This window comes from Pagrus pagrus (genome assembly GCF_965226575.1).
Source record: "Pagrus pagrus genome assembly, chromosome: 8".
Lineage (NCBI taxonomy): Eukaryota > Metazoa > Chordata > Actinopteri > Spariformes > Sparidae > Pagrus > Pagrus pagrus.
Window position 1 is genome coordinate 1,629,522 of NC_140192.1, and position 25,338 is coordinate 1,654,859.

Sequence of the window (25,338 nt, forward strand, 5' to 3'; positions counted from 1 at the left end):
TGGGTGAACTGTTCCTTTAAACTGAAGCTTTTCACTGTCCTCTGAGTGTCGAGTATTTCCGCGTCACGTTTACAAAGTTCAAAGTATTTTAGCTGGCAGACTGAACCACATGCACATACCTGATCCATACACACTTCCAACGCCATCATCAGAACACAGACGACCTTCTTTGATTCAGTTAGTCCCGCCCCCTCCCTCCCTCGCTCCCTCCCTCGCTCCCTCCCTCGCTCCACCTCGGCCCCGACCCTCACATAGCGCCGTTTGTTAGCCCCCTAACTGAAGAGCTTGACGAAGCAGCCGTGGCAGTACGGTTTGTCGTTCTGTTCCTTAAACGTGCCTTTGTTGAGCTGTTTCAGGCAGAAGGCGCACACAAAGTGCTCCGGGTGGAACTTCTTGGACATGGCTGTGATGCAGCGGCCCGTGATGGGCTTCTGACAGCCGGAGCAGAGCGAGCCGCGGCGCTCGTGGTAGTGCACTTCACAGTAGGGCTGGCCGTCGTGCTCGAAGAAACTGCCGTTCACAAACGGGGTAAAGCACTCCTGCGAACGAAGAGAGAGTCGTGATGTTATACTACGGCTGTTATTAAATCATCTCATAGAGGCGCAGTGAGGAAACTGACCCTGCAGACGAAACACTCGGGATGCCACAGGCTGCTCAGCGCTGAGATGTAGTTCTCCAGAATGGCTCGAGCGCAGCCGCCGCACTTCGGTGCGAACATGTCAAAGTAATCCTTCCTGCAGTACGCCTTCCCGTCCTTTTCATGAAAGCCTTGATCACAGAAGAGCGCAGAGATTTTAATCAGTTTTATACAGAATTCAACCACAAACTACAGTTTTAGTTCTAGTAATTATAAAATACCCTCTGGGCCGAAGAAGGATCCACACTGAGCGCAGAAGAAGTGTTCAGGGTGCCATGTTCGATCCAGCGCCGTCACGACTTTCTGAGAAGACACAACAACATTTATTAAAACTGGATACTTTGATCTGGATCATAAATGATGATATCGGATCTCCGTCCTCCTCAGTAACTCCCTGACCAATCCTGAAGTTTTGTGAGTTGTTGAGTCAGAGAGACTTTTTAAACTTTGTGAAACGCTGCCTGCGAGAAAATATTTTTTATCCGTCCCCTCTCTTAAAATCGGCAAATATTAGACCAAGTTATTCTTTTCTTTGTATAAAAAATATTATCAGATTGTCGCAGTGTGTAGGCTTTTCTGTGACTAGATACATTATATGCCTTGTTAACAGCAAATCAGTCACAGCACTGTCACACACACTTGTTTCTTACTGTATATAATCTGTTTCACACCTGTACTGCTTCATTTTCAATAGACTTCTGATCAGTTTTAGAGGCGTCTCTTCGAACAACAACATATATTTTATGTTAGTTTAAAAACAAATCATCGAAATGATGTCAGCTCAAACTGAATTTGTCCTTTTCTGCACCTCGGTTTTTGTGAGAATAAATAACATAACATGAAGGTTTTGATTCATTATTTTATTACTTAGTTTGTATTTATCATCCCAAGTCATGTTTTTTTGTGTGAGAGCACCAATGAAACAGGTGTTTATTCATTGTAGGATGTCTTTTATCCGTTTTTGCAAATTAATTCATCATATATAAAAGGTTCGAGGTAATATTTTGATCTATTTTACACAATGATAAAATTAAAACCTTGTTACAGTTTCTAATTTCTCCAGTTTGTGTGCATTAACAATGGGTCAGAGTCAGCTTATAATTAAACTGTGGGACATTAAATGATGTTCAGCCTGTTCACACCTCATTTCACTCATTTAACTGAAAACACGTTCAACACACTCACAGGCTTTGAGACGAGGGGACAGGATGAGAAAGTTTAACTGATTTCTGGGTTTTAGGACGACAGACTACATCACTGTATGTCTTCTTGTTTGTTGATTGTGATAACAACAGAGGTGATGACACGTGGCAGCAGCAGTGACTGGACTCACATCCAGTATGGGCCCGTTGCAGTAGTAGCAGCGTGGGGAGAACAGGTTGTGGTAATCTTTCTCGCAGTACGGCTGTCCTTCACGCTCGAAGAAGTTCCTGGAGCCGATCTCCTCCTGACAGTGTGTGCACACAAAGTGTTCAGGGTGCCACGTCCGGCCCATCGCAGTCACAACCTGCACAGACAGGAAAGTAGTGTTACAGGTACACATGTAGGGACGCTGTGTAAACAGAAATAAAACAGACATTCAACGCCGTTTCGATGTGAAGCTCCAGAAATGTTTGGTTGACTGAAGCGTCTCACCTGTCCCACTATTGGCTTACAGCAGGCTCCACACACGCCTTTAGCGACCGTCTGCACGCCCAGTTTGTTGAGGTCAGACTGCAGGCTGCCGAGCATGTTGTCCAGCTTGTTGACCTGAGTGGGAGGGCCACCGGGAACACCGCCCTTCCCCTGGGCCATAATCTGAAACGGTTAAAGGATGAAGACAGTTATGTGTTGAAGTTGCGCCCAACAGACAGAAATGTGACTGAATGAAGAACGATTAAAAGATTTAAAATAATCCTGGTTTGTGAGGAACAGGAGGGAGGAGAGTCGGTGTTCATGCCTGCATCGGAGGGAAGATTGGGTCGTACTCTGTTTGGCAGCCTACGGACACCAGGAGTTTAGGTGCAGCTGGTGTCACTGGTTCTACAGGTGGAGGCCGGGTTGGGGTTTTAAGAACAGGAGGAAGGGGCTGTGGTTTTGGAGGTTCCTGAATCGGGGGAGGTGGAGGTGGAGGTGAGGCTTGTATAATGTGCCGAGGTGCAGCAGGAACTGGCTCCCTGATGTGTGGGGGGTGTGGAGGGGGAGAGCGAGGTGGAGGAGGAGGTGGAGGTGGTGGTGGTGGTGGTGGTATGGGGACGGGGAGCTGCTGGACGGGGAAGGGTCGCTTTGGTTCTTCTAAGAAAGGAGGGCGGCGAGGGGCGGGGGGCGAGACAGGGGGGAGCACCTTCCTCACGGGGAGGGGCGACTCAGGAGGGATTATGATCTGAAGAAGAAGAAGAAGAGAAAACAGAAAGCAGGAAACGTCGAGAGAAGTGAAAGTGAATGCAGAATATTTTAGGAAAACTGTCGAGCACACTGAAGCAAACCTTGTCCACCTCACTGCCGGCCCCGTCAGCGCGGGAACGCTGCGGTTTGGACATGACGATGACGCCCTCCGTCAGCCAATCGTCGCACTGTTTACGTCGTCGCTCCGAGCGTCCGATCCCGAACTTTCCCTGCAGCTCCTCGATGAGGCGGTCCTGAGAGGTGTTCTTGTTTACGATGATGGGTCCCATCTTCCTGCGCAGGTGACCGTCTCTGAACATGGGGTGAACGTTGGGAGTCTCCTTCGTGCGTCTGATCACTGATTTGATCTGAGGGGGGATGTGAGCGTCTCATCATACGTCCACAGCTGAGGCAGGGACAGCGGGTGAGTCACAGGCAGGATGCAGTCAGTGGGCCAACAGTCACACTCGCATGCTTTCGTCCTTCAAAACTGAGTCACATCAACTTCACAGCAAACAGGTGAGGACCACCGTGGACTACATGCTGAGCAGCGGTGCAAAAAACAGTGAGCTAAAGCGAGAACTCGTTCTATACGGCTGGCTTCTGGCTGACATTTCTGTCCCTCCAGGATTTTGTAACCTTTGGGGGGATTGTTGGAGCTTAAAATTACAGATTTCACAGCAGCGTTTCTAAAAATCTAAAAAATAAAAAGCATGAAAAAGCTGTCTAGTTAGATAACTTACATTCCCATATTGTTTTCCTTATTTACTTTGAATTGCCACACGGAGGAGCTGCTGAGCCCGGTACCATCGTAACATTGTGATTTAAAAGGCGCCCAATAAAAGCTCAAAGTCAGAGTTGTTGGTGTTTGTGACATCTGGGAGAGAAATTACGTCTCCACGTCCTGTTTATTATTTTCTCATTAAACAAGCTCAACTCGTCGAACACAAGAAGCTTGACATTGACAGCAGCTGTTAGTGTTTCTCTTTATCGTGCGTTGTAATTAGTATTTTCTTTCTTTGCTTCCTCTGTAGAGGCAGTCAGGTCATTTTGTTCCAGTCTTCTGAGGCTGAACACAGCGAAGTTAGTTTCTCAAATCAAAGTCAATAAAGGATTAAATATGTTTTATTTGATGTTTGATTGGACTTGGTGGAGGTATGCGCTCTACTGTGTGGTTGTTGTTTTTTTGTACCTTTGAGGGATCCTGTCTTTGATTTTCATTCACAATAGAAAGATCATTTAAAACGATTTCTGAATAAGAATTGAAATCGTGACACGTGAGTAAAAACCCTCAGAGAAGCCGGCTCGTACAGAAGCACCAGTTTGAGTAAAAAGCCAAAAACAAAACAAAATGTGAGCAGAACACATCGATGTTGTGTCGGCGCGTACGTGTCCTGATGCAGACACTCGGTCTATGTTGGGAGTCTGCAGCAGGGGCAGGTCCAGGGCCACATCAGGGGTCCCGGGGCAGGAGGACGGGGTCATGGACTCATCCATCCAGCTGGCCTCTGTCAGCGGGGTCATGCTGCCGTCTGTGTACGGCCTCTCGGTGTACGGCGTCATGGTGCCGTCAAATCCATCGTGGAAGGACATGGACAGCTCCTCGTCAGCCCAGTCCAGATCCCCGTTCCCGTCAGTGCCTCCGTCCACAGACTCGTCTGTGATGGTGTTGGTGGCGCTGGTGAACGTGTCCGGCTGCACGCTGTTCCTGTCGACGGGCAGGACGAGCTCCTCCTGCACCTCCTGCATCCCTCTGCCCAGACACTGAGCCTCCATGTTCAGCTCGGGCTCCTCCACATGTGCCGCCGTGTGATTCTGTGCAAAACTCATGGCCAGCAGCTTGTCCAGCGCCTCGTCCAGAGAGGGCTGCGCCTGCACCGCCAGGGGGCTGCTTCTCTGAGCCGACTCCAACAGCTGTCTGCTGGAGCTGAGAGAGGGCACCATCAGAGAGGAGACTGGAGAGGGTGAGGATGTTTTGGAGGAGGCGTGTGCAGAAGGGGGAGATACGGAGAGAGAGACAGGAAGGGGTGAGGGAGTCTTCGGAGCTGAGAGAGGAGGGGTGAGGTTTTTTGAAGAATATGGGGAGAAACTCAAATCGAGGTCGTGAAAGGAAGAAGACCCTTTGCTCATAGTGTCAGAGAGTTTACCGACAGTATTTGAGGGTGAGATCCGCTCTACAGACGGACTCGGAGACTTGGAGGACTTGTGGTCCAGCACGGTGTTAACTGAGGTAAGAGAGGGGGTGGTGGTGGTGTTGGAGGGACTTGGACTATTTCTCATCAGGTTGGACTGAGAGAGGACGAGCAGAGTCTTGTTTTGGGAGGACAGCATGTTGGGAGAGACGTCAACAACGGAGTCCAGGTCGAGGTCGCTGGCTGCAGAGAGAGAGGATATGGGACTGTGCAGAGGGAGACGGTTCGGGTGAGGCACCGACACGCCGTCTCCTCCGTCCTCATCTATGTGCAGCTCTAGACCGGCAGGCAGAGAGAAGAGAGGAGAGGCACAGGCAGACGGGTGGGACAGAAGGAAAGGAGAAGCCACGGGGGTGATGGAGGAAGAGACTGGAGGATGAGGAGAGCTGGAGGAGGCTGCTGCTGGCTCCAGCAGAGAGCCCAGAGAGCTGGGCTACAGGACAGAGAAGCAGAGGCAGGATAAGAGGAAGAGGACAGAGAATCAACAGGAGAAGTGAAAGTGTAAAGATAAAGTGAAGCCTCCAGATTTCCCTCAGGCGGCTTCGTACCTTGAAGTCAGACAAAGAGGCCATCAGCTCATCCAGCTCTCTCGTGGCGCAGGAAGCTGAAATTCTGGCTTGCTGCTGAGAGGGTGTGTCCAGATCACTGTGGCGAGCCGGAGGGCTGGAAAACACAAATTAAAATATGAGATATTCAACGGGAGAATTCAAAATATGTATCGTCTAAGTTCCCACAAGATGACAAACCAAAATGTTTGTCTAGTTAACACAACGTCAACATCATGATGAAGTTTCTCTCACATCTTCTGTTAAAATCTGATAAAACGGAGGAAGAAGAAGAAGCTGTTCCTTTATTTACAGAGTAGATTGAAACTTGACACTTTGATATCAATAAAGTAAAGATTTGGTAGAAACAAAGACGTGAACAGACAGAGAGGGAGGCTGGAATGGGGAGAAAAGGCGTGTTAGTGTCTTGTATCTGCAGAGAGTTTCTTATTCTCTCTCTTTATTGCTGCTCGGGACGCTTTGCCAACCCAACATGTGGCTGTTTGACGTCCTGGGAATGAGACTCAACTATCAACTATCTTTGTGGTGCATTCAGGAACAGCTGGGACAAATCCTATTGACTCTACCTTTAACTTTAATAGTCTTTGAATTATATTAATATGACGTGAGCTTCAGTTAGCTTTGAGCACAAATGTCCTTCAGAGGGAGACTTTTTACTCTGATACTCTGAGTACATGTCAGAGCCTGTACTCTATTACTTTTACTGGAGTAAAGGAGTTGAATCAGGACTTCTACTTTTTACCAGAGTATCTGAACTTCCACTGGAGGACAGACTGTGTGGACTTGGTGTACCTGGGAGACGGCACCGAGCCCTCCAGCTCGTCCAGCAGACTCTCCACGGACGGTCGGGCCTCCTCCGGCCGACTCGTCCCGTTCCTCTTGGGTTTCTCCTGAGGCGGCGGGCTCACCATGATGTCCGGGCCGCTGCCGTTCTCGTAGTGGGTGATGCTGCAGGACGGTAAAGGTGGAGCTGCCTCCTCTGTAGACACATGACAGTATAACTACGTCTGCTCAGCACCAACAGAAGCAGTGAGGCTGAGGGTGTTGTGTGTACCTGTGGTGGGGAATGACGGGGAGCTCTGCTGCACAGCGTTGAGCTCCAGCAGCAGCCGGTCGAGCTCTGACAGGTTACTGCCCAGCGCCGACGTCATGGCTGCCGTTGACGAGTCTGACGACTTCTGTTTGTTTGGAAAACTGAAGAGGAGACGGACAGAGACATCTGCTGACAGCAGCTACAGCCAGAGGAAAGTGACAGATGATACTGTTTACTCTCAACATGTTCAGAGTGCAGCAGCGTACCTGTAGACGTGGTCCTCTTCAATGTGAGACAACGGGGAGCTGCTGCTGTCTCTGGACCAGGAGCTCTTCTGGGCTGAACCCAACGACTGCAGACGATTCATCAGACAGGCAGAAAACTTTCATTTAACATTCATCTGGACATGTTGCCTCCCTCAGATCATGCACACAGACATGACAAAATACTTCTGGCTTTGAATGTTTTATCTACATTTTGTTATCTAACCCTCTAAACTCAAGAGCACCCGTTGTATATTTCACTATACAGGAGCGGCTGACATTTTAAAATGATTCCCAGTGTATTAAAACATGGAAAATTTAATCCTGAGCTTGGAATGGAAAATACTTTTTGTCATCAATAACCAGAACCTGAAATACACATCATAACGTTGATGTGTGGTCTTTGTTAGTGTGGGTTTAACTTGCCTCAGCTGGGTTTCTAATCTCATGGATGCTGTTATAAAGTGTTGTGACTGAGATCCTGACCCATCAGGCAGCGTGGAGACCGACAAAGACACAGTTCAAGTTTAGTTCAAGGCTCTGACTGCTGGAGAGGGATCCTGTTTTCCAGGCCGAAGTTCACAAAGACTCGGTGGGCGGGAGAGCTGACCGGGTCGTCGTGTGTTTTCCTCATTAAATTTGGTGATTTGTTTTCTATACAAGCGGTCAGACAGAAACTACAACAACCCAGTTAAAGGAGCCGAAGTGTGATGAAGAGTGGACACCGACAGGGCGGCTGCAACTATTTTTTTTTGATTGATTTTCAGTTTTTTCTAATAACAATAATAATAACTTTATTTGTAGAGTACCTTTAAAAACTGAGTTTACAAAGTGTTTTGACAGAACAAAAGCAGGACACTCGGGAAGATAACAGAACAGGATGAACAGTCGAGCCAAACTAGTCAAAGTTATAACAAGAAGGTAAAAAAAAAAGAAATGAGTTGCCGAGGCACGAGATTCAACCGCATTACTGTGTTGCACATATCCTTTATTTTGAGCATTATCCAGTGAGATCTGGACACTTCAGAACTCTAAATTTAAATATCGTGATATAAAATGTTGGCCATCGTGACCCTACAGAGACGTACCTGCTGAGAGGAGTGGTGGGAGTCCGGCTGCTCTATCAGGGAGCCGTTCAGAGCCTCGGCTGAGGGTGGAGGAGGGACTGGAGGTGGACCCGACACATCCTGGTAGGAGTGTCCTCCGGTGGGGATGGAGTACGGCGTCTCTTCAGACAGGAACACAGGTCGCTTTGAGATGTGAGACGTAGTCGACTCCAGGTCCGCCAGCAACGCGTCTGAAAGATCACACAGTTCAACTTTTACTACACATCATCGCGGTGTTTTGTGAAGTGTTGCATTTGATTTTAGGGTTATTCCAGAGCCGTCACCGGTACTGGAAATATCAGCAAATACACAGATACCACATCATTTATTTCTCAGAAATGGGATATCTGCACACCTGTACGCAACACAGATTTTTTTACCCAGCAGCCAAAAATCCATAAACGGCCAGATACTAGATACTTTGCAAGTTTAAGTATTGAAAAGGAAGAAATGGTATCAGTACATCTCTATTTGCTTTAAGTGTGAATCTGTCCATATCTCACCTTCATTTAAAGACATAATACGTAACATTTCTGCATTAAAATGTCTAAAAATGTTTTATATTTTGTCGAGTTGTGTACTTCAATACTCCTTCAATACTAACTTCCAGGAGATAGTAAAGCCCCTTTGAGACAGATATTCTGCTCGACTCTACATCCCAGGTTTTGTGTTAAAACGGCATAACGCCGCTCCAGAGCGTCATTTCATACAGCAGGCCAGCTTTGTGGGACAAAAGACACATGACGGTACACATCATCATGCGTTTCCACCTGTAAATCTAAAAACGTCTCAGCAGACCGTTTATAATCATATGGATGCCGATATAAAATGTTGAGATTGAGATCCTGACCCATCATGCATCATGGAAAGTGACAAAGGGAAGTTTTTTGCTCTACATGAACTCATCACATAATCACCATCAGTAAATAGAGGACCCTGTCTGACTCTCACTCCCAGAGAGTGACGCTGTTTTCAGGGGGGAAGTTCACTGAAGACTCAGTATATACAAGGTTTCTGCTCTAAATCTCGTCACGTAATGACGTCCAGTCAGCAGCAGGAGCTGCCTGGCTCTCACTGCCGGGGACAGACACTGTTGATCTAGAGTCGGTAGGACAGACAGGATGACAGACAGGAGGACAGACAGGAGGACAGACAGGATGACAGACAGGAAGACAGACACTTTTCTACGTATAAATTCTGTATTTTTTTCCTCATATAAGATGCTGAAGACACGACCTGCAACCACATTACTGTCGTCTGGTGCTGTAACGTTGCTCTGTGGGTTGAAGTGTGGGACGTTTATTTATTGAGTGAAGGATGTGTTTAGTTGTCACCGTCTCACTCCTGTCCCACGCTGCCATCTTACCCTCACACACAGACGTCGCCTCGCCTCTGTTCTCTGTTACTACCTCAGCTGGAGGATCAGAGGAGGCACGAAACTGTCCCCCGGATCCACCCCTGTGACTCTCAGTCACAAAAGTCAGTGTGAAAGGGGCTTCAGACAGTGACGAAGGGAGTCAGCGAGCTAAAAATAACGTTACTAACACAGTAACACAGACAGATTCTCATCATGGCTGTTTAACAATGAAGACAACAACTCCCATGATCCCACAAAACTTCAATCTTTTCTTTTGTTTTGTAGCAGAAATTACATACTGTGAGTTTGAATAACCAGCCGACACAGTCGTCCCCTCAGAGACAAAGTCCTCGAGTGTTTTTCACCAACATGTTTGGGCTGGAGACCAATGAATTCTTCACTGTGGCGACTACTGACTGTGGTGTCAGGCTGTAAACAGACAATAGCGGCGACTCGGTCTCTCATTCCCGTCTGTCGCTAAAATAAGCTTTCTCATCAACACAGCGTGGCCCCGTTCATCACCGAACTTCATACCTAAACCCATTAGACCCCCGTGAAATCCCCAACATACTTCTTCCATCAGTCCACACTATAAATACAACCCTGATGACAAAGACAGCTTCCCTTCTCTGAGCTTCTTCTGTCGTTATTATACCTCTGTGAGTAATTCAAGTCTTTGATGAGTCTCTGATTGTGACGGACTGCTGGGAACAAAGCAGCAGACGGACAGAAAGTGGTTCTGACTCCAGTCCAGGGTTGAGGGGGTGCAGTCAGCGTTACCCTGCTGAGTGTTCGCTGGAACGCAGGAACAAAATAGACTCTTACATCACACAATCCATCCATCCTCGGCCCGTCCAGAATAGACCGCAGTCACCGGCTGCATACGGTTACACTACAGGAGCTCCGAACTGAGCGGCTGCAGTCTGTTTCAAGGAATCGCTGCACTTTTAAACTCAGAACACCAGAGAAGCAGGTCCAAACTGTCCAACTGGCTAAAAGGTCGGTCGGCGCCTTCCAGAAAAAGAGTGTCAAACTGAATTTAAAATGTGTGCTGACGAAAAGTGTTTTAAGAAAAGTCTGCAAATAAAATAAATACGTTCTTTAATGTTTGGAAAAGGAATAAAAGCAGATGGCAGCTGGACATTATCTGCAACTTATGACTATTTTCATTGTTGTTTGGTCAGAAGATGGTGAAAAATGTCCATCAGTGTCATCAAATGTCTTAATTTACCCAAATATATTCAGTTTACTTTCAACAGGAGGAAAGAAACCAGAAAATATTCACATTTAAAAAGCCAGAATCAGAATTTTGATTTATTTTTCCTTAAAAAAAAATGTCTCAACCCGATTAATCAATTATCAAAGTAGATGGAGGTAAATTTAATAGTTTGAGGAGGAAAAGATGCTTAAATTTCAGTTGTCACCTTCTTCAATGTGAAGATTTTCTGTCTAAACTGGATATTAAAGCTTCAACTAACGATTATTAGCATTGTGGATCAATGTGTTGATCATTCAGTTGTTTGGTCTTTAAAATGTCGATCAGTGTTTCCAAAAGCTCGAGATACTCAGTTTACTGTCAGAGAGGAGGAACGAAACAAGAACACATCCACATTTCAGACGCTGGAATCAGAGAAATGTTTTGCCTTAATGAAATTTCTCAAACCGATTAATTGATTATCAAAATAGACAACTAATCAACTAATCAATTAATTCAATTTGAGGATTTTCTGTTTTATATTTTTCTAAACTGGATATTAAAGTTGCAACTGACGATTATTGTCATTGATGATTAACGTGTTGTTTATTGTCTTTAATGAATTGATGAGCAGTTTGGTCTTTAAAATGTCAGAAAATGACAAAATATTTCTTTCATCTATGAAACAGGAATCAGAGAAATGTGACTTTTCTGTTTCTTAAAACTACTCAAACCGATTATCAATATAGTTAACGATTAATTTAATGGTTGACAACTAATCGTTTGGTTGATAACTTTTTGCAGCTCTCCTACAAATAACTTTTTTTTTTAATCTAATTCTAATAAAATATATTTATTGATATTTGTGGGACATTAATTAAGTGACGATAGATTATTAAGAGGTGAACTAAACATTTTTCTGTCTTTGTATCATCCGAACTAAAAGACACAGCGGATCATCACTGAATACTCTCCCAGTGAAACTTCCTTCATACCGTCCACAATGAGCGAGTATGAACACATTTACACAGAAAATCTATCAGGCCGAGAATAAACTTTCTCTCCGTCTGTGTCAACGTTCATCCTAAGCAGCTCTCCCAGGAATCATTCATCCTTTACAGACAGTTAAAAAGCCGGTGTGTGTACTTACATTATTTCCCGCTTGCTGTATCTGTAATATCCTCAGTGGCTAACGTGCAGCAGACAGCAGCACAGACAGAGATGGTGTGAGCAGCCAGCAGTGATGACACGCTGCCAGTTTACTGAGGGGAGGAGTCCGACCGGCTGACCTGTGACGCTCTCCTTCATCTTAATAACAAACACTTAAACTCTACCTGATTAATGTATTTACACCTTTAAATGTGTGTGTCAGGTAAACACGACCAGCGGGGTTTAACTGAACATGCATCAGACCGACAGCTTCTCTTTTATAGGAGGACAATCATGAATCCTTAATTAAGTTGTTGGGTTTCTTCTCACGTCATGTCACATTTTTTAACTTTGTTATCCCCCAAATGTTTTATAATCCTCGTGTTGGTTTATTTAGAGTTTATCTGCCGTTTCTTCCTGTGAAGCACTTTGTAACCTTGTTTGGAAAAATATGAATAAAGTTTATTTTTTGAACAGAAAGAAACTGTATTTAATTGACTCATGACTGGTTATTGTTACTGATTACATGTTTTTTTTATTTTCTTCTTTGTCTATTGTGTTTGTTTATTACTCCCGTTGTCAAAAATAAACGTATATCACAGAAATAAAGTTTTTTTATCGTTATTAAATGATTATGATTTCTACTGTTTAACTCACAATGAGCTGGGATAAGTCTACAAGAACAGTGTGATAAACTGAAGACTCATTCGTCTCTGCATCGAACACGAAAAAGGAAAAAAACAACTTAAAAATGTCTCTTTTCTTCTGTGTATTAGAATGTTTCCTGTTTAATTTACTATTTAAATGAGTAAAAGCTGATCATACGTTTCCAACACTTAAATATCATCCAGCGTGACATAAACAGTTTATATACAAAAACATAAAACAATAGTTAGATGACACAATAAAAGGCTCATGTTATTTGTTTAAAAGGAGCACTCGGTCAATCTCTTTGTTTTCATGACTGAATAAACAAACTGACCGTAGAGGACAACACAACTTATACTGTTTTACTTTGTTTATATGTGGCGGACCCTGCCACCTTTCTATCTTCAAACAGTGTTCTGGGACCTTATTGTCCTCTGAGAACAGCTCGTTTATTCACTAATGGAAAACAAAGTTTTTATTATTACTCATTAATATTGTAAATATTAAAATTCTGACTTCAACTTTCTTCTCAGAACTACATAATGCTCCTTTAAAAAGGATCATGACGCAGCCGCCACATATTAATTAACCATTGTTCAAAAAGTGTTTCACACATTTTCAGGAGGGATTTTATTTGAAATACGATTAAATATAGTGTGATCACATACTATTTTATAAATTGTAATGACTGTTTTACATAAATATACCTGTTAGACTGAATGACTGTGGTTCGTGACTCTGTCACTGTTCTCATTGTTGCAGTGTTTTAAATTTTAGTCTCGATGATTAAATTAGTTTTAACAACACTCCTGAGTAATCGACAGCAGAAGATGATGTTGAAAACAGATGTTGTTTAACGGCATCTAGGAAAAAAATAACAAATAAAATAAAATACAAAAATTATTTAAAAAAATAATATTTCTTCAGGTCAAAATATATGACTCCATATTAACTCTCCCCCTTTTATCTGGACCATAAGTGCGGACCGTTACACTGACTGACGACTTTGCAGTTTGGGACATTATTTTGACATTTCTTCTCCTAAAAGTGATCAGACACATTAAACTAGACACTGCAGTGTTGTATATACAGTCAGATTGTAAATTTAATTTGACGTGGACACAGAAACAGACGTCTCCACCTAAACGTCCACTACCTTCCTCCACTACTCTTCATCAGAGTCTTCAGTCCAGAGGGAGATCCTTCCCGGCAGCTAAATGTTGAAGTCATGAAGTTTGACTTAAACCACATGGGAGCACAGGACTATTTAAAGCGTTCAGCTCAGCGAGTAGCTCATGTCTGTGCAAATGTGCTGAAATATCCCGACCAGCTCAAAATAATCTGCACCTGGTGCTGACATGCTAAACAAGGTCTGCCTGAAGTTGACTTTGTCACTCATAAAACAAAAGCCTCCACGTAGAAAAACACCACCGCCGGTTTTGGGACAAAGGTGAGTCACAGAAAACACAGTGTGGGGTTTAGATCTCCACTGTAGCACAACTTAGAGAATAAAATGCCTCCAGACGCACTAATTATGGGGATGTATTCCTAGAAAGTTGTCGGTGGCCTTAACAGAGAGGACAGCTGTACTGCCCGAGGTCCAACAGAACGTTTAGACTGAGCCAAGTTTGTGACTTGGTCTCTGGACTCATTATAACCTCCACAATCTGCTGATACTACACGTGTGTGACTCAGTACATCTCCACAGGGGGCATTTATACACAGCTAGACTCTGTTTAAATCAAACTGTAATGTCTAATGCCTGCTTCAAACCCCTAAATGTAGATTTAAGGGATATGGATCATTTTCAGCTGATGCAATAACCAATAATTCCCTTCTTCAAGATAAACGATAACATTTAAATTTTTGCATCTCAAAAGAAGATATTAACCTGTAGTTATGTACACCTGAGGGAAAGAAAGGTGAGCGAAGACAGATGATTGAATATGTCATAGCTCTGTTACGGTTTGTCCTCTTACATATTATTATTATTACTATTATTATTATTATTAATTAACTGACGTTTAGGGCGGAGGCGACTGGCTGAACAGGTGCGTTCGAGAGAGAAAGACTGTTTGATTTCATCATCCGTCCTGAGTGATCCGATCTTAAGTGGACGGCTTCAAGCCCGTCTGTTCACACCTGACCTTAAACTGACACACGTCTTGTGACCACCTGAGATCTGATCTCACGTTTATCACACAAAGTAACAAATACATTCATGTATAACGTTTGCTGAATGGACAAGAAGGCCCAGATAGTGAAGACAGTGTTTCACACAGTTTGTAAAGTTTCTCCTGACGCTACAAGTCTCAAAATTTAGCTTTTTTTAAAGGGAATCTGGTGACTTTCTCCACTTTCTGTTGTTTGAGGTTCACACTTGATTTATAGGGTTAGGGTTACATGACCGGCACTCCAGCCTGAGTTTGAGGGACAGTAAGCTCAATATAAGTGTCTGATGTGCAGGTCGGAGCATCTCTGAAGCAGCACAGCGCTTCATTTAAAATACTATGTTGTGACTCATTTACAGCTTTTTGTTTCTGGATCTTGCACTTCGCCGCGTTGTGGTTTTGTTAGTTTTCGATTAACTGTTCAGCCATACACCTGCTGGATTCTGCTGTTACACACAGCTTTAATGAAGACCTGTTTTAATTTAGCATCAGTAAAGTATGATTACTACTAAATCAATCATTTCCAGCTCACATCCTCTTTAAGTGAACCTCTTTGCACTCATTTACTGCAGGTCACAAAGGGATAAAGACTGAAGATGCTTCCTTCATCTCCCTGAGGAGGGCAGCATCGAGTCTGGCACGAGGATGGACACATGCCTCGTCAGTCTCAGAGAAGTTACGGTCCATGAAAACTTCGAAGTATTGAGAATGCAAACATGCACGGTAAGCCAAGCAACAGGCTAATCTTTTCCATTCCAGACAGGGGGCAGGAGCCACAATGGACAAAGTCCAACTCCACTCTAACAGCATCCTGACTCAATAGTCCATTGTGCAACGTCTGGAGGAATAAAGCTGTCATCAAACAGAATATGACTTCTAATTCAAGTCAGACAATACACAGATTTACTGCAACAGTGGCTCAGTCTGTCAGGGGAAACATCTGCGGGCACACTGTGGTAACTAATCTTCATTAAGCTCAACAAACAACCCTCATGTAATGTGGATACTGTACACATTCTTGTGGCCGTGGGTACATGCTCAGTCCTGCCTGTGCACCCCCCCGACCCGGCCGAGGCCCTGCCACAGTCCTGCAGTCTTTATCAGATTGGAGCGAAGGTACACGAGGAATTCCTCACATTCCTCCAGCCTCAGAGAAAGAAAGCAATCAGCCGCGGACACGGGGAAGGTGGCTCTGGGGAGGGTACGTACAGTCGCTGTAATCCAGTGAAACCAGCCGACCTGTCTTAATGGGACTCAAAATGATGCTTTGTAATAAAACCTACTCACACAGAACACACATTCCTCCGATACCACCGGATTTGAGGTAGCGAGCTGGTGAGGAATGTGCTCGAATACAAAACACCATCTGTCAGTGCAGAAAATGAAAATAATGTGTTGACAATTACAGGAGCCGTTCCACTAACTACAGCATGCTTTGAATTCCAGGATAAGGGAGATGTCAATGTTTTTACTGCCCGTTTCCCACAGAGCAGAGAGTACAGTGCAGGCAGGAGGGAGGGAGGGAGGGAACCAGGGCCGGGTCGCTCCACACCAACTCACCTTGGCCCTCCGAGTTCACGTCATGGAGTTTCTCCAAAGAAAGTCATGTAAAACGGGACCTTGGAAAACCCTTTTTAGTCAAGTGTGTATGTGTGCTCAGCCTCACCAACTGCCTGTTTTACACTGGAAACTATAAATCTTTCATTTTCAGAACTTAAAGGGGCTCTACATAACCTTTGTAGACATGCTTGTGAAGGATGGAGGACTCTGGTCGGGTTTTATGCGACAGTCCAAAGGATGTGACTTTCTGCACGTTCTCGAGGACCTCGTGTTGGTGCCTGTCTCTGCTCTGCTAACAGAGAGTAACGGTAGCCGACGTTAATTCAGAAATGAAGTCCGCTAAAATAAACTAGCAACCGGCTTCCAGCACAACACAGAAAGTTTCACAGAGCTCCTGTAACATGTCGGTTGTGTGTAGTATTAATATATTATAGAAATGTTTCTATGTGAAAGTGTTAATATTCATCACATCCTCAAATCCACGATTCAATCTGACTTTCTGACTTGACTGCACGACATTAGAAATAACTGATGTTGTGATATTTTGGTTCCCCCCAAAGAATCATGAGCTTAACGTGGTGGTGGGGTTTGTGTCCCCCTGTGATCCTGGGAGCCATGTTGTCAGGAGCAATAGATCCTGGTAGGGTCTCCCAGGGGAGGGACCAGACAAGGAGCGATTCAAAGACCTCATGAATCAGCGACATAAGTGAAGGAGTACCGGTTAGCCCACCTGAGGAGAAACAAAATGGACCCACCACCTGCAGGGGAGAGAAATGGGGTCAGGTGCAATGCGTGAAGGGCGGCGGGCGAGGGTGGGGACCGTCGTTGCTGGGGAAGAGAAGGTCTGGTCCAATCTAGAATGACTGGGGTGATTTTCTAGGAGAGCACATTTTACTAAAACAACCACAACGGGCCCGATGATCAAGAATCATCCATGAATGTCTGCTGTTCACGTCGGTCTCAAGCAACAGACCTTCCATGTGGACGAAATGTATTGGTTCATTAACTCAGTGCACACATTATTTCATATTTTCAAACTTGGTCCCATTAATTTAAGTATTTTTAAGTTTTCACATTAAATTTTTCAAGAAAATCCATGAGAAGAACGAGGGTTTCCTAAGCGAGCAGACTTAAAAGTTTTCCATCGTTGTGTGATACCTACTGAGCCTGTTTTTCACTGGATTCAGGAAACTTGGCTTGGTTTGTTTCATGCTAAACAATCCTATCTTTTTCTCTGTGGACAAAATATTAATCTTAGTTCCTGAACTCAATGCACATATTTAATTTCACACATTCAGACTTGTCTGAAACGAGTTCTGAATTCTAGGTTAGTTGGCAGGGAATGACCCGGCTGTCTAATCTGGTCTATTAACATGTGGGCCAACAGGGTCCACAGCTCACCTGTTTATAGCCGGGGAGCAAGAGAGCAGAACTGAGCACAGCCCCAGAAGAAACCCTACCCCATCAGGCCAACCCGACGCGATATTTATATCAAACAAGACAGGCAGGGGCCGTGGAGAGGGGGAGGAGGGGGAGATGCCAGGGTCAGAGAGACAGAATGTGAGTAAACCAGAGAAAATGGACCAGCAGATGAAATGACGAGAGAAATATCCAAATAAATGCCTCACAGCTTACAGATGTCCTCCGGTTGCTACAGTATAATACACGAGCCCACCCAGACAAAGGATGAATGAGTGTAACAGCATACTATCAGAACCGCAGAAGCATCTTCGGGTGATTACTTCAAAATAAACACACCTAAAAATACCCTGCCGAGCAGCCCCATATCCGAAAGATGACACGCCCCCCGAGAGAGCGCTGCTGGACCAAAATAAAGGCCGAAGCTTCCCCACAGAGCAGTAAATCAGATGACAGGGGAAAGTCTGAGGACTGATGTAACACCCAGTCACTGAGGACACATTCATAGCCTGCATGTGTGAGGACCGTATGTCAGTGAGGAGCCTTTTGTGCCATGAGAGAGTTTAACTGGGCGGACGAGGAAGACGCTCAAAGAAAGGCTGCGTTGTCTCTCTGGTGCTCAAACACCAAACCACACTCCCAACGTGCAGCCGGCCGACGACAGAGCAGAACGTTAAACAACAAACTCCGCATGGATTTATTCAGCGGATGAAGTTTGACTTCACCTGAACAATTATTTTAATTATTGATCAATCTGCTGATTATTTTCTTGATTGTGTTTGATCCTTAAAACGTCAGAATATAGTTGAAAATATCAAACACAGCGGAGTCGACATATTAAATCGCTTGTTTTTCCAATCAAGAGTAAAAAAAACCTCAAAGATGTTCAGTTAAATTTCACAGGCGAGGCAACGAGAGAATTAATCAATCTGCACTTTTAAAAAATTACTTCTTTTTATTCTTCTGTCTCACTTGGATGTTCACTTTATCTTTGCTGCCTTTATTACACTGGTTGTACATTTTGTCCTCACAGTTATCCTTGCCTCTTCGTTTGATTCGCATTGTTTTTTTTTATGTAAACAAAATAAAGCAAAAATACCTCGTCACACATGAATAATTAATTATTGTAAAGCCCACTGAGGCAATGTGATTTTTGATTTTGACTTTGATTTATTCTTGAAAATCTGTTTTTAAAAATGACGGGAACAGCTGAAAACTTATTAACACACCTGCAGATTTCTTTGCTGATAATCAACTAAATAATTGGTCGACTTATCATCTCAGTTCTTCTGGGTATCGCCAGAGTATGATATCAAAATGGACACACTATTTTGAGAAAACAAGCAAACTTCCGCCCCCTCAGCATTTCCAAGTGGTATTATTGTAACACTGACCGAGTCGTTTAGTGCAGTAGAGCTGCAGAGATGCTCTGTCCTACAAATCTTGTTCTCCAGATGTTTGAAAACAACAATGAATTTCATGTCATCATGACTTTAAGATTTTTTTTTTTTTGTGAAATTAAAAAATGTGACGCAGAAATGATCTCGCAAAAATAATCGCAAAATGATTTTTCAGCCCGGCTTGTTTTCAATTCTCGTTGCTACGGACACATTTCAGACATTCAGCTTTGCTACGCAGCTCTAGAAACACAACAGGAGGACGTTTATATGGATATTAAAAGTGAAAGAGTATTTAGTAAACAGAAGTGAGACTTCCTGTGGAGCTCCCCGTCTCTGAACATGCCCTGTAGTGTCCCACAGCCTGAGTAACGTGAGGACAATCCAGCAGATTCCTTCGGCATTACCCAGAACTGTCAGGAACATAATCAGCGCTGCTCTCTGGGCCAAGTTACAAGGCCAGGAACATGGAAACAGCCCAACAGGAGGAAGAGAGTGAAGCGAGCTGCAACTGAAGCAACAACTCTGTTATCAGCAGGATCACAGCCTGCAGGACCACAGCTGCCCCTCCGCCAGTGTTCGCTGGCCTCCAGCTCTGACTCTGCTCATTGTTTTCCTCCTGTGTTTCCTCAGGATGTGGGGCAGGGTCTGTTGCCTGAGCGATGAGGTCAGCCATGCAGCTCTCTCTTCCCCAGACCCAGAACAGGATGGGTGTGGAGCTCGGGAACGAGACTGATTTACAGTCCGGAGCTTCCCTCTAGCTGGTTAGGGCTGGTATGCACTAACCTCGCAGCGCTCATGGGGTGATGATAGCTAGTCTGGTAACACTAACTCTGTGCAGCCGACACACTGGGACACAGAAACCACTGAAGACCTTCGAAGATCTTCTGGTATGCTGTGTAAACGCTGCAAACATTTAAGAGCACGCTGCTGCTGCAACGGCCAAGTCTTCCTCCCGCTGCTGGAGGAGAGGCCGTCCTCTGCGAGGTGATCGACTCAAACTATCAACAGTGGTAACATCTAACAGGACGGCTGTGTGTTTACTGAAGGCATGTGTAGCAGGTGCAGCTGTTACCTCCTGTAGATACACATGGGCCTCAGTGTGTCTGCAGAATACAGGCGAGAGGCTCGTACTGCAATAATAAGCAACTTTAAAGTAGTTTCACCAGAATAAAACAGACGTTTCTTTTCCAGGAAATCAATTCTTCTTCATTTCTCTAAAAGAAAGCAACTTGTTATGTAGGCTACTGTTTTAGAGCAGAAGAAGTTTTTTTTTCTGGGAAAAGAAAACGTTTGTTTTATCTTGGTGAAACTAATTTAACTGTTTTTATCAGTTGCTGTTTTGACCGTCCCCCTTTTGTGTGTTTTAAACTGTCTTAAATGTGAATCATGTGTATTGTTGAGCCTTGTCAAAGGAGAATTTCTGTCAAAGTTGGGACGGACAATAAAGTCTATCTATCTGTTTAAGGGCAAATGCAAGTTTGCCGACATGTGCTTGAAGTTACAGGAGTCGGTTGTGGTTAATATTGGCTACTTGTGCAGCAAGAAAACATCCACATTTTATTAGTGTAACTAAATGTTGTCATATCTGATCGGTGTATAGATTTGCACACTCGCTGATGCCAATCCAGCATTTTAGGCAGCATCAGAGTCTGGACCCGGCTAAAAAACACAGGAGCTTAAATTACCAAGCATATTACCAAACACCGTCAACGTGGGGATTTTGAGGTCCCTTTGCAGCGTCAGTAATCCAGCTCAAGGTTTGATTCACTGTTAATCTGTGAACAGCTGATTTAATGGGAATTTACAGCCAAAAGGAGAGTGTTATTCTCACTTTATGTACGACCTTCCAGCTCAGTGCATGTCTGAACTAATCCAGCTTCTTCAGTGTTAACCTGCAGACAAGAAGCAGCTCTACAGCCCAGTGAGGTCAGTCTGCCTGAACCTCACACAGTCCTGATGAATTCACAGAGAGAGGAGCTCCTTCTTAAACACCACAAACATGAAGCACAAGAGCAGGACAACCAGAGGACACTGTGCCACATCTGGGTGAGGACTCGTCCCCTTGGCCACATCTGTCACTACAGTGAAGCGAGGCCCGGTCACCACCTGGTCCGGACTGTAAAACACTGACTGAAAGAGCGCTCTCACTCCGCTGAGGGAAGTCCTGTTCCTCGAGTGTCGAGCACCGTGGGCAGATCAATAACCAGGATGAACTCTGATCAGGTTTCCAAACAGCTCCGTGCAGACCTGTCAGTCACTACTGAGCCTCGAGGACCTGTGGGGGCTCGTTAGCCGGGGGTTTACTGGAAGAGCAGTCAGAAAGCATTTACAAATATTTAACATGGTTTGTTAAAGTATATTTAGGGAGGACGTGGGAGGCGTTTGCCACATGATGTGTACAAAATACTTGAAATAATTACAGTAGAGCAGTTGGAAGCTATTTAACTTTACAGTTCTGTGATTGTCGGACTCAAAGATGAAAGACATTTTCAACAATCTCCAAAAGACTGCAAATACCAGAGGAACATGTTTGAGTAAAGCTCAACCCTATTTACAAGTTTCATTTTAGAGCCTCCCTCTGCTCAGAGCAGATTTCCAACAGGCGGTGGTTAAAATCTCCCCTATGAAATGGGAAAACCCTTCAAGACCCTCATATGTCATCAGAAGTCGTCAAAGTCGTAGTCCACAAAACATTTCTGGAGCTTCACAACAAAACAACGTTGCAGCGTTCTCCTGAACAACTGAAGTAGCTGGGGACTTGTTTTAAAAAGGAAAAACATCATATGGCTCCGTACAGCTCGTCCGGGGGAATCCCAGCCTAGAGATCCCAAACTGATTTGATTCTTTATGCCTGTGCGCTCAGTTCAGACGCGATGCGTGCCAACACTTTTATCTGAGCAGCTACAGTGAAGACTTGCAGCCTTAGAAAGGGTGTAAATAAATCTTTTCAAACCAATTTGGGATCTCTGGGCCTCAGGAAACTTGGATTACGCCAGACGCGTGAAGCCATGTGATGTTTTTTTGTCCCCAGCTACTTCAGTTGTTGAAGCTCCAGAAATGTTTTGTGGACAACGAAACTTCACCTGACTTTCCATCAGCACGGGTGGGGGAGATAATTAGTGGATTTTACTTTTGGGTGACCTTATGCTTTAAATTTAGGGTGTCGAATACCATCGAAGGGGGGGATGCAGCACTGAAATATGTCAAAATGCAGGACTGTCATGCACAAAGCAGCAGTAACAATGTTACATTAAAAAGCGAGCTAATTAGCTACCAAGACATAAGCAAGCTGTAGCTATTGTAGGACCACGATACAATGAAACAACCCTTACTGTCGCCTCATGTACTACTCACTTCACTCTATCACAACGAGAAACAGGATTCAGGACACCATGCCCCGAAACAGCGAGGAAGACCCTCTGGAGGCAGCGTGCATGGGGCGTAGTGGTTGGTAGGAGGTGAGTCATGACCCAGAGAGTATTTGGCCTTGGACCCTGACAGAGTGATGTTCGACATTCCTCCGCAGCCTCGCCCCCTCCTTCAGCCTGCTGTTCACGCTGCTGCAGCCTCCCTCTCAGGCAAACAATCAGCTCTTTCACTGGCCCACGGCAGCTCGAGCATCTAATGTACCCTGAAGGTATTCTCTCTGCAGGCCAAAGCCAAAATGTGTCCCGACGTCTCTCCACTTAAACAATTCACCAAACCCATTTTACTGCCTTTATACTTGAGGAGCGTTCCTACAGATACCTGTCAGAGGCTTTAGAGAGGCTTTATTCTGAATTAGCAAAGTAAATATAGCAAACCGACCAGCTGGTGGAACTATAACAACAAATTTAGAAGTTCAGAGGTTCAGTGCCAAAGGTCACGAGCCAATGAACTGAAGAGGTGAACGGTTAGTGAGGCACAGAAAATAGATGGAGCTGATAGACTGCACGGAGCTCAGTGCATGTTATTGATTGTCATCAGCTGGTATTGGATGCAGGGCTCGTAGTAGAGCTGAAAGGATTAGGGGATTAATCGACTGACAGAAAAATAATTCAGCAACTTCAGTAATTGAGTAAATGTTCAAGAAAAATACTTAAAAATAACCTGGGTTCAAGCAGCGCTCGATCGATATATCAGCTTATATGCTGTCTGATATTCACTGATATGAGATTATAATGCAGAAAAATTTGCTCGGGGTAATTTATCTACGTGTACTTAACTATCAAACTTTTGAAATTTTCTTTTACCGTTACATATCTTTGTCTCAAGTGTTTGAAAACAACATTTGAGGGATGATGCAAAAGAAAAATGTGCATATCGGCTGATATTTATCAATATTGTTTTTTTAAATAACTTTATTGACTTAAAAAAATGTTTTTACACTGTTTTAGAGCCAAATATCTTCACTGTTGCTGCTAAGCTAAAAGCGTTCGCACGCACCCCGTCTAAAGTAACTAACATATTTTCAAATCAGTTTGGGATCTCGGGGCTTCTGGAGACCTTGAATACACCAAGCCACCCACTTTAGACGTGTTGTGTGCTAGTGCTTTTAGTTTAGTTTACTTTCAGTACATTTATTCTACTTCTATGACACAGTGCTCCTTTAAATGATTGTAAACAGGAATAAATGTATGTTTTTCTTCATTTAAATCTCAGCACACGTAACAACACATTACAACAACCTCAATTTCGGGTACACCAGTGACACTAATGATCATGTTTGGTCTCACTTGACAGGTTTTTGGGCGCATGTGCACCTGAAACAGTGAAACCCTGGAGCTCTGACGGACACAGTCTAATTTATAAAAAACCTGCCATGTAGCAGAAATCAACAGGAAAGAGCACGAGGTCAGGAAGTTCCCATTAACTACTTCTGTTTCACCTCCAGGAGAAAGTGTCAGCAGCTTTGACGCAGTCAGATGAAATGTTACGTTTCTTTGGGCTGTTTTCTTCTTTTTAACTGAGTGTCAGTCTAATTACATACAGTCTGTTTTAAACACACTGCAATCCCCAGTGTTTCTATTGTTCTTAAACACATCTTTGACTCCTGTATCCAGGCTTTCTGTGAGAAGAAAGGACTGCAGGGCAGCTCTCACGGTCACAAATGAAATGTCTCTGACAGTGAAGTGTATGTATCAGGTATGAAGCAGCAACAGAGCTGAGCTCAGTCTGAACCGGAGGCCTGTTGACTCCAGCACTTCAAAGCTGGAATGAGCAGCCTGGGGGCAGAAGCTGAGGAGGTAAAGTTTAAAGCTGGGTGTCAAAATGTCAGCCAAGCATCTCCTCCCTCTGGCACACACACACACACACACACACACACACACTCATCGTTAACAGTTAATGTAAATGAGCAGGACAGAGTTTAACTGTGATCAGACAGTAACGGTCCAGAGAGGCAGAGCTGTTGAGCAGGAGGTGGAGGTGACGGCTAGCAGAGTCCAGCCGCTAACTTACTACGATGCTTTACAGCTCGAACAAAGCGGGTAAACTGTGACTAACGTGTCGGACATCAACTGTGTAGCGGTACAGACAGAAAACAGCCATTTTCCCTCACAGCACAGTGACTTCTCTGACCCACAAGCGGTTTTCTACCGTGAAATCTGGTCGTAACGTTGGACCGACTCCTCCGCCCTGCTGCCCGCGGCTCGCTCACTCCCGCCGGACACAAACATTTTAAAGTCTTTAAAAATAACTCACCTAAATCGTCCATGATGGCCGCCTGACTTCACTGCGGGTCAGAACCTCGTCTGTTTATGAACTCTCAGAACTTCTTCTTCTTCTTCTTCTTCTCCTCCTTCTTCTCCTTCTTCTTCTTCTTCTCTGCTCAGGTCCTGCTGGTCAGGACGGCTCGTGAACGCGCCGCGATATGTGCATGTGTACTTTTACCAGAGCGCGCACTGACGGGGGTTCGGCGATGGGCGACACCTAGCGGCCAGGACAGAGAACTACATGTGTAAATAAATAACAGCAGAAGAGTAAACATGCAGCCAGATGTCAACATTATGTTTCTGTTTTATAAGTTTTCTGAAATTTTACATCTTGTGTTCATGTAAATGTAAAAAATTAAAACATTTAATAAAATAAAGTTTTGATATTTAAAAAAAAAAAATTGAGCTGCAACGATTTGTCGACAAATCAATTAGTCGACATAGACAATTGGTTGCCAACTATTTGGATAATCGATTAATTGTTTTAGTCATTTCTTGAAGCAATAATGTCAACAATTTCTCCTTTTAGCTTCTTAAATGTGAGAATATTCATTGTTATTCCTGTTATTTATGTTTTGTCTGGAT

General features: G+C 44.3%; 1 protein-coding gene across 4 annotated transcripts; it reads right to left on the reverse strand.

Annotated features, from left to right (window-relative positions):
• Nucleotides 1-221: 221 nt before the first annotated feature.
• Nucleotides 222-24,887, reverse strand: pxnb (paxillin b). 4 transcript variants are annotated; one of them, XM_084359409.1, is made up of 14 exons: nucleotides 24,743-24,887; nucleotides 8,144-8,352; nucleotides 7,059-7,144; nucleotides 6,814-6,953; nucleotides 6,552-6,738; nucleotides 5,742-5,856; nucleotides 4,391-5,626; nucleotides 3,103-3,369; nucleotides 2,577-2,999; nucleotides 2,273-2,434; nucleotides 1,971-2,144; nucleotides 859-940; nucleotides 620-768; nucleotides 222-539 (listed from the first exon to the last, which is right to left on the reverse strand). In XM_084359409.1, exons 1-14 carry the CDS (start codon nucleotides 24,753-24,755, stop codon nucleotides 273-275), a joined length of 3,510 nt encoding a protein of 1,169 aa, XP_084215535.1. In that variant the 5' UTR covers nucleotides 24,756-24,887; the 3' UTR covers nucleotides 222-272. The 4 variants fall into 4 exon arrangements, with proteins under 4 accessions (XP_084215535.1, XP_084215537.1, XP_084215538.1 ...); XM_084359411.1 differs by lacking the exons at nucleotides 2,577-2,999; nucleotides 3,103-3,369; nucleotides 4,391-5,626; XM_084359410.1 differs by lacking the exons at nucleotides 222-539; nucleotides 620-768; nucleotides 859-940; nucleotides 1,971-2,144; nucleotides 2,273-2,434 and having other exon boundaries at nucleotides 2,833-3,369.
• Between the last annotated feature and the right edge of the window lie 451 nt (nucleotides 24,888-25,338).

Bases quoted from the DNA above. Each gene is read 5' to 3' on its own strand.
- pxnb (XM_084359409.1), bottom strand. The intron at 5,627-5,741 runs GTACGAAGCCGC...TCTGTCCTGTAG, and splicing joins CCTCTTTGTCTGACTTCAAG to CCCAGCTCTCTGGGCTCTCT. The intron at 3,000-3,102 runs GTTTGCTTCAGT...CTTCTTCTTCAG, and splicing joins CCGGCAGTGAGGTGGACAAG to ATCATAATCCCTCCTGAGTC.